The following is a 7,907-nucleotide window of genomic DNA, read 5'->3' on the forward strand; positions in this document are numbered from 1 at the left end:
GTGTCTCATATTAGTCTATCAAATGTCTGCGATTATACGACCATGCATACATCAGCAGAAGGATATATGTATCCATGTTTTGCCATAAAGATTTCCCAAATACCTATACCTAGGTGATAGATTCCAAGTTATCAACAGTTGTTGAGTTGCGGTGGGTCTGGAACCATAAAGATCTCTCGCATATCAGACGAAAAAGAAACAAATCGGAGCTGCCCGAGATAGTAGCATGTACCCGTCTCAGTCATTTAAACCCCCAAAGATTAGTGGCAATTTGGGAGGGGAATCAACGAATATTCCTGCCATTATCACCCACATACATTTGTACAGTAGAAGTATATTAAAAGTGAAAAGTGTGTGCCATGTGCAATATTTGATCAATCATATAAATGGGCGCGGCTATATAGGCCCTAAATCAGTTACCGATAATACATACATATGTAGATATGTACCTACATGTGTAGATATGTACATACATGTGTAGATATGTACCTACATGTGTAGATATGTACCTACATGTGTAGATATGTACATATGTACATGCATATGCAGCGCAAATGTACGATAAGAATGCAAATTATTGGCACTTGTTTCGTTGGGCGCATAAAAGTATCATAGATTGTCCTTTATGTGGGTGCCATAAAGATCATGGAGCCTCTTATCTGCAAAAAGGCAAAGAAAGCAAGATGGGAAGTAATCGAAACTGCTTCAAGTAATGCTTCAATTTGATTGTTAGATCCAAAGTCTGTAGGAGGTGATTGAAGAGTTGTGAATAAAAAATAGAATACATTTTTAATGTCAAATTATTCGGAGAGTCACCACTCCTCACAGTTAATTCATTCATTTATTTAACATTATTTATCGAAAGATTGGGGCATGTATTTTATATTCCATTAGTTAGTTTTCTTTTTAGTTTATTTTCAAGTAAAACTCCTCTTTAGATGGAGTACAATTTGGTGTTAATGGATGGCAATTGCTTGAACCACCCTTGCAGCCCTGAACTCTGGTCAAAAACCTCTGGGTTTCAACTATCATTTGAACACGATAAATGTGCCATAAATCGGCGGGCATAAAGTGCCATTAAAAATTATCTGAATATTCTTGCGAATCGGATATATAAGCAGGTAACGCGCTATCCAAACTCTAGTCGTGTTCTGGAGTAGTTCTCAGCCGCAGCAACAGGAGCATTACAAATGGGTGACACGGAAAAATCTGTAAGGATTACAAAGGAGATGTCCGTCCTTTGATTGATTAATGATTTGTACCCACAGCAAGTCTCTTATGAGCGCATTGAAGATGGCGTCAAAGTGAAGCCACGGCAGCAGGACAAACAGGAGGAGAAAAGCTCCACGGGTCCTTGGTACTTGGCCAGCGGTTTTCTGATCTTCTGGCTGCTGCTCTTCTCTGCCGTGGTGGTGCCGCTCTTCTACCGCCTGCCCACGGCATCGACCCTCGAGGATGTCGCCAAGGGAGGATTCATTGCGGAACGAGCCTACAACAATCTCTACGAGTTCGACAAAATCGGCACCAAGGTGACGGGCAGCGATGGCAATGAGAACAAAACCGTGCAGTTCCTGCTCCAGGAACTAGCGCTGATCCAAGCGAATGTGCTTGTGGACTACTTTGACCTTGAGATCGATGTGCAGGTTACCTCCGGATCGTACCTCAAGTCCGATGCCATCTACATGTATCGCGCGGTGCAGAATATCGTTGTGAAGCTCAGTCCCAAGAGCTCGACCAGCAACACCTACCTGCTGGTCAACAGTCACTTTGACTCGAAGCCCACCAGTCCCTCGGCAGGCGATGCAGGCCACATGGTTGTGTCCATCCTGGAGGTCATTCGAGTGCTGTCCACCACCAAACAGAGCTTTGAGCATCCAATTGTGTTCCTGCTCAACGGAGCTGAGGAGAAATCGCTGCTGGCCTCGCATGGATTCATTACGCAGCACAAGTGGGCCAAGTTCTGCAAGTAAGTTGGCAGATTTTTACCACTAAGTGTGCAAATAATCCAACGATCTCTTGCCTTCCAGAGTTGTTGTCAATCTGGATGCTGCGGGCAGCGGTAGCCGTGAGATTCTCTTCCAGACTGGACCCAACAATCCCTGGATCGTGGATGTAAGCAGACGCTCGGCTCTCTCCTCTCGATCTGCTGTCTTATTTCTGAATATTTTCTGCTCCTTTGCAGTACTACAAGAAGTACGCCCTGCATCCATTTGCCACCACCATGGCTGAGGAAATCTTTCAAACGGGCATCGTACCCTCGGACACGGATTTCCGCATTTTCACCAAATATGCTGATCTCATAGGTAAGGCCTGAAGGCTGAAGCCACACTTTAATAGGCTCCAGCCTCACACATCTCTCCCTTGTTAGGTCTGGATCTGGGTCAGTGCGTCAATGGGTTTGTGTATCACACCAGATACGATCGCATTGACGTCATTCCGCGCGCTGCACTGCAGAACACCGGCAACAATGTGCTTGGCCTTGTCCGAGGTCTGTCCAATTCCACGGAGCTGCGTAACCCCCAGGTGAGCTAACTAGTACTTACCCTTATCTTTATGTCACACATCACAATGATTGCAAATTGTTTGCAGCAACATGCAGCCGGACATGCCGTCTTCTTCGATGTCTTGGGTCTGTACTTTGTCAGGTACTCGGAGAGCAATGGAGTGATCCTCAATTATGTTGTGGCTGGAGCTACGCTCCTGCTGATCCTCGTGTCCCTGTGGCGCACAGCAAACGGTTCCCAGGTCTCCGTGGGGCATGTCGTTGGTTGGTTCATTCTGATCCTTGTGCTCCAATTCATTGCCCTGCTGCTTGGAGTGGCACTGCCCGTTGTGGTTGCTTTCCTGTTCGACAAGTACGGCCTGTCCCTCAGCTACTACAGCACTCCAGCACTGCTCATCGGGCTGTACGTGTGCCCGAGCCTCATTGGTCTCAGTTTCCCCTCCATGATCTACTTGAAGCTGCAGCGGGATGTGAGTAGAGATCCGAGATCCATCCGAGATTCTCCATAACAATCCATACTTTCAGGGTAAAGTCTCCTATGCCAAGCAACTGCAGCTGGTGCTCCATGGACATGCCACCATCCTGGCCATCATCGGCATTCTCCTGACCCTCTATGGCCTGCGCTCCACCTACGTCGTCACCTGGACACTCGTCTTCTACGTCATTCCCTTGGCCATCAATCTGCTGACCACGCTGCATGATCGCGGCTTTGCCTGGACGGCTGTCGTGAAGGCCAGCCAAGTCGTTCCCTTCCTGTACAACAGCTACCTCTTCTACACCTTCATTGTGGTGCTCACCCCGATGATGGGTCGCTTCGGCATGTATGTGACAATTATGCCTTGAGTGTTCTGGAAACACTGCAAACTGATTGATTCGCGAACTCTTTTTAGGGCCTCGAATCCGGATATCTACATTTCTGGCTTGACTGCATTGGGCACAGTGTTCTCGCTGGGTTTCTTGGTGAGTGATTTCCCAGCTCTACCGCTCTGCAATGGGTACAGTTTATGCCTTCTCTGCAGATTCTGCTGGTGCATCTGTCCCGCCGCTCTGGACTCATTTTCTTCAGCCTGCTGGCGGTGACTGCCTTGACCGTGTACGTTGCCTCCTCCACGCAGATTGGATTTCCCTACCGCCCGAAGACCAACGTGGAGCGTGTACACTATCTGGTAAGCCACTCGTTGCTCCTCTGACTTCACTCGTTATTCTCTCTCGTTGTTCTGTGTGCAGCAAGCGCGTCGCGTGTTCTACGAGTACGATGGAGCCATCAGCAAGGATGAGTCTGGCTACGTGTTTGACTTCCAGGACCGCCGTGGACCTGCTCCGCTGAAGGGCACCCGAGTGAACCTCACTGGCTTGGTCAGCATGAAGTCCGACTGCGAGAAGTACATGCTCTGCGGTGTGCCCCTCAACTACAAGACCAGCGAGAAGGCCCGCGTCAACGGCATGTGGCTGCCCCGTGAGCAGCCCGTCGAAGTGCCTTCGGTGCCGGTTTTGGAGCTGCTCAGCAAGACTGTTCTGGCGGATAACCAGACCGTGCGATTCGAGTTTAGTCTGACGTGTCCCGATCAGACGAGTCTGATCATTCAGCCCTACGCGGACGTGACCATTACCAACTGGTCGTTCCTGGCCAGCCAGTTGCAGAGCAGCACCAGTCCGTACCTCATTAACTTCTCGTATGGCATCGACAATTCTCCGCTGAACATTTTCATGGAACTCAAGGTAGGAACTGGCCATCGCTTGTCTCATTGGAAACAACTTCATTCGGCATTCTCTTATTTTTTGCACAGAAATCCAATGGCGACTTCAACGTGCCCATCGTACAGGTGGCCGTCTCGGCGCTCTTCATACAGAGCAAAGGTGACGAAGCGGCTGTGAAGTTTGCAGCATCGTTCCCATCCTATGCGGTGGCCATTCAGTGGCCGGCCATTTATCAACGATACATTTTCTAAGTGATTGTATCTGGAATGAACATTTTATGTATGCAATGCCCCATAATGAGGGCTAATTAAATACTTAACAAAAGCAAAAAAAAACCCCACTCTACTCATGGTAAGAAATAACTGTCAACACATTTTGTTGTTGCAGTCTGCTCACTCTCGCTCTCTTCGCTTGTGCCATCTGGTTTCGGCTGAGCAGAGCCACCACCATTGTGCTTCACAATAACAACAACTTAGCGTTTGATCAACAGTTTGAAACCCGAGGGTGTCTCGTAAGTGCATTTGGCTGCACAGACAACAAACACGAAGCCACGAAACGTTTTCTTGCTTCTCTGCTGCTGCGGCTACACGAAGCTGCTTCTCTGTCGCTGCAGCGGTTCTCCGTGCATGGACCGAAGCCACACGAAGCTTTTTCGACTGCGCTGCCCGTGATCTTTTTCTATGCACATGCATTGCTTATACATACATACACGACTCTGTCGGCCTCTGCTTTCGATGAGCAAAAACCGAACAAGCTTTTTATTATTGTTTGTGTTTATTTTGCTTGGTTATCTCTCGAGACGAACTCTGAAGAAATTTACATATTTGCATGCATAAATATGTACAACGGTGACTTACCCAATATATCCATCACACTCTACAGCATTTGATGAAATATATTGCTTTCTGGTACATCCTGACGAGTGGTGGCAATTCTAGGAACACACCAGGCTATCGTCGCCCTCCGCTACGTCGGCTGTGGAAAAGAAGAGAGAGCGAAACGGAAGCAAGGAATCAATATTCACACTGTATCTGCAACTCGGCGAGAGCATAGTCCCCAATAATGCCAAACACGAGCCCCCTAATACCGCCTAGACCCGCCGTCAATCAATTGCCGTTGCGGAGTCCCACGCGATAAGGTGGGCTATCGCTTATCACTTACAAAGTATTTGCAGTCCGAACATCAGGGCGAAGCCGGCGAGGGCGGCTATGTAGGCGCGCCAGCCGGCATGGTTTTCGGTGAGAATTTCACAGAAGACGACATAGAGCAGGGTGCCCGAGGCGATGCCTTGCAGAATGCCCGATGGGACGCTCGGCTGATTCGGCTGCACATTCTGACTGATCCCGATGCCCACACCGATGCCAATGGGCGTGACAATCGAGAAGGTTATGAGGTAGATGATGGCCAGAGAGCTACGCGTGCGAGCCACCAGCAGTTCCATGCCCACGCAGAAGGCCAGCACCAGCTTGTGGGCAGCCACCGCCGCGAACATGAACCAAACGGTGCCGGCAGTGCCCTCCAGTCCAATGGCCATGCCCTCGAAGAGCTCATGGAGGGATAAGGCCAAGATAATACCCAGTCCGCGCATGGAGGAGCCAACGCTGTCGCTGCCCGATCCCACAGGCATGTGCGAGTGTCCATGATGATCCTTGGGCTGCCGCTCGTCTTCCCGCTGAAGCTTTGGCTCCTCGGCGCCTCTTTTGCTCACGAGAATACTCTGCCGTATGCTGTGTCCCCGCTCGAAGGCGCAACTAGCCACCGACTCCTTCCTGTCGAGCTTCTTCTGGTGGCGATGCACGACGCTGTGCATCAGCTCATCCAGAGCGTACATCAGAAAGAAGCCCGTGCAGAGCAGCATTTCGGGCAGCGCGAAGGGTGTGTCCGCTAGAACTCCGCAGGATTGCAGCTTCTCCACCACCTCAATTATCTCCGGCAACATGTGCAGGAATGTGGTGCAGATCAGCACTCCACCGCCGAAGAACAGCAGACAGCGCACCACCGTCGAAGAGCGAGTTTCCTCGGGACTCTGCTTGGTCCACTCGAGGCAGCGATCCAGCATGTACGGCAGACTGCCACAGATCACAGTGATGACAATGAGCACCACCATGGCCACCACTTTGGCCACCATCAGTCCGTGCTGGTCAACGACAGCCCTGTCCAGGGCGACACTTCCAGACTCTTCCACAAAGTTCATGTTGCCGGTGCCAAGTGCGAGAGTTGACTGGCGAGAACGGGAGCCCAAAATCAAGCACAAAACACACCTGCAACCCGCTATCGTAGTGCCATAAATTATTGGCAGTGATTGAAATCTGATCGCTGATTGATAGGAGGATGTGTCACCCAGCAGACTAAACATGTTAATTGTTATCTTTTGGACAGGTGTCGTTGCCTCCTGAACCCGCGTTTCCCTTTTTGGTGTGTACAAATCAGTTGCATAAAGTAGAGGAATTTCGGATTGTATTGGCTTATCTACGATATGTTTCGATGGTAGATTCACAGTTCATAAAAATAATGCTAAAAATAAGCCAGCTGAGGCTGGTTTAGGCCATAAGCCAGGCAACGCGGGAGGTGAATAGTGGGAACAGTAACTTATTCACCACGCGCAGAGAGAATAGAAATTCACCTTAGCAAAGACACAGCAGTGCAGTAGCAGCTCCGAGAACCACTAAGGACACACATAATGACTCCCGCCCTGGGCTTCGCCAACTGCAAGGAGGGAAAATCAATGATAGATTCGGGTGTGAATTAAAGGTAAGTAAACTTTTGAGTAACTCACTTGCTATTTGCACTCCAAACATCAGTACAAAACCCACCAGCGAGGAGATGTACACACGCCAGCCGGCATTTTTCTTGGCAACAATCTCAAAGAAAATCACATAGATGAGCGTGCCACAGGCGAGACTCTGCAGTATGCCCGACGCAGTGCTCGGCGCACTCGCGTTTGCAGTCTCGCTCACAGCAATGCCAATGCCCAGGCCAATGGGCGTGACAATGGAGAAGACGACCAGATAAATGACAGCAATTATCCAGCGGGTGTGGGCCATCATGATCTCCATGCCAATGCAGAAAGCGAGCACAAGTTTGTGGACAGCAATGGCGCCGCACATGAACCACACCGTGTCCACGCTCATCTCCAGGCCAATGGCCATGCCGCCAAACAGTTCGTGCAGGGACAGGGCCACAATGATGCCCAGGCCACGCAGCCAGTTGGGTTCCTTCAGCTCCTCCTGTACGACTGTCAGTTCCGTGTGTGGCTGCTGCTGCTCACCCTCCTCCACCTCCACCTTCACAATCACCTTTGAAACTTCCCGCTGTTTGAGCTGGCTGCGACGCACAAAGAAGTGCATCGTCTCCTCGATAAAGAACATCAAATAGAAGCCCGTGCAGAGCAACACCTCCGGCAGGCCGAACGGCGTGGGCACCAGCATGCGGCATGTCTGCAGCGCATTCACCAGCACCACCACCTCCGGCAGCATGTGTATAAAGGTTGTGGCAATGAGGACACCACCGCCAAAGTTGAGCAGGCACAGGACCACCATAAACTCACGAGCATTGCCCTGGGCGCGCTTTGTCCACTTGTAGAAGCGATCGAGCAGGTAGGGCAGAAAGCAGAACAGCAGCGTGACCACGAGCAGCACCACAATGGCCACAATTTTGGCCACAATCAACTGTGAAATGGCCATTGCGATGGCAGAGTACGGAACTT

General features: G+C 50.1%; 3 protein-coding genes across 3 annotated transcripts; 1 reads left to right on the top strand and 2 right to left on the bottom strand.

Moving 5' to 3' along the window:
• Positions 1-1,051: 1,051 nt before the first annotated feature.
• LOC117585430 (endoplasmic reticulum metallopeptidase 1-like) lies at positions 1,052-4,516 on the top strand. The gene is made up of 11 exons (XM_034274908.1): positions 1,052-1,211; positions 1,269-1,966; positions 2,028-2,112; positions 2,183-2,303; positions 2,369-2,523; positions 2,590-2,973; positions 3,029-3,324; positions 3,394-3,463; positions 3,523-3,669; positions 3,731-4,222; positions 4,291-4,516. Exons 1-11 carry the CDS (start codon positions 1,191-1,193, stop codon positions 4,450-4,452), a joined length of 2,631 nt encoding a protein of 876 aa, XP_034130799.1. The 5' UTR covers positions 1,052-1,190; the 3' UTR covers positions 4,453-4,516.
• Positions 4,517-4,990: 474 nt separating this feature from the next.
• On the bottom strand, positions 4,991-6,397 carry LOC117581660 (zinc transporter ZIP1). The gene is made up of 2 exons (XM_034269046.1): positions 5,363-6,397; positions 4,991-5,176 (listed from the first exon to the last, which is right to left on the bottom strand). Exons 1-2 carry the CDS (start codon positions 6,393-6,395, stop codon positions 5,136-5,138), a joined length of 1,074 nt encoding a protein of 357 aa, XP_034124937.1. The 5' UTR covers positions 6,396-6,397; the 3' UTR covers positions 4,991-5,135.
• Positions 6,398-6,651: 254 nt separating this feature from the next.
• On the bottom strand, positions 6,652-7,894 carry LOC117582432 (zinc transporter ZIP1). The gene is made up of 2 exons (XM_034270139.1): positions 6,978-7,894; positions 6,652-6,907 (listed from the first exon to the last, which is right to left on the bottom strand). Exons 1-2 carry the CDS (start codon positions 7,882-7,884, stop codon positions 6,867-6,869), a joined length of 948 nt encoding a protein of 315 aa, XP_034126030.1. The 5' UTR covers positions 7,885-7,894; the 3' UTR covers positions 6,652-6,866.
• Positions 7,895-7,907: the final 13 nt, after the last annotated feature.

This window comes from Drosophila guanche, unplaced genomic scaffold (genome assembly GCF_900245975.1).
Source record: "Drosophila guanche unplaced genomic scaffold, DGUA_6, whole genome shotgun sequence".
Classification (NCBI taxonomy): domain Eukaryota; kingdom Metazoa; phylum Arthropoda; class Insecta; order Diptera; family Drosophilidae; genus Drosophila; species Drosophila guanche.

What these genes read in the sequence shown, in the direction of transcription:
- LOC117585430 (XM_034274908.1), top strand. Translation starts at nt 1,191, where the DNA reads ATGGGTGACACGGAAAAATCT. An exon ending in CGGAGCTGCGTAACCCCCAG is followed by an intron (nt 2,524 to 2,589) that starts GTGAGCTAACTA and finishes AATTGTTTGCAG; the next exon opens with CAACATGCAGCCGGACATGC. An exon ending in ACATTTTCATGGAACTCAAG is followed by an intron (nt 4,223 to 4,290) that starts GTAGGAACTGGC and finishes TTTTTTGCACAG; the next exon opens with AAATCCAATGGCGACTTCAA.
- LOC117581660 (XM_034269046.1), bottom strand. Translation starts at nt 6,395, where the DNA reads ATGAACTTTGTGGAAGAGTCTGGAAGTGTCGCCCTGGACAGGGCTGTC. An exon ending in GTTCGGACTGCAAATACTTT is followed by an intron (nt 5,177 to 5,362) that starts GTAAGTGATAAG and finishes TCTTTTCCACAG; the next exon opens with CCGACGTAGCGGAGGGCGAC.
- LOC117582432 (XM_034270139.1), bottom strand. Translation starts at nt 7,884, where the DNA reads ATGGCCATTTCACAGTTGATTGTGGCCAAAATTGTGGCCATTGTGGTG. An exon ending in GTTTGGAGTGCAAATAGCAA is followed by an intron (nt 6,908 to 6,977) that starts GTGAGTTACTCA and finishes CCCTCCTTGCAG; the next exon opens with TTGGCGAAGCCCAGGGCGGG.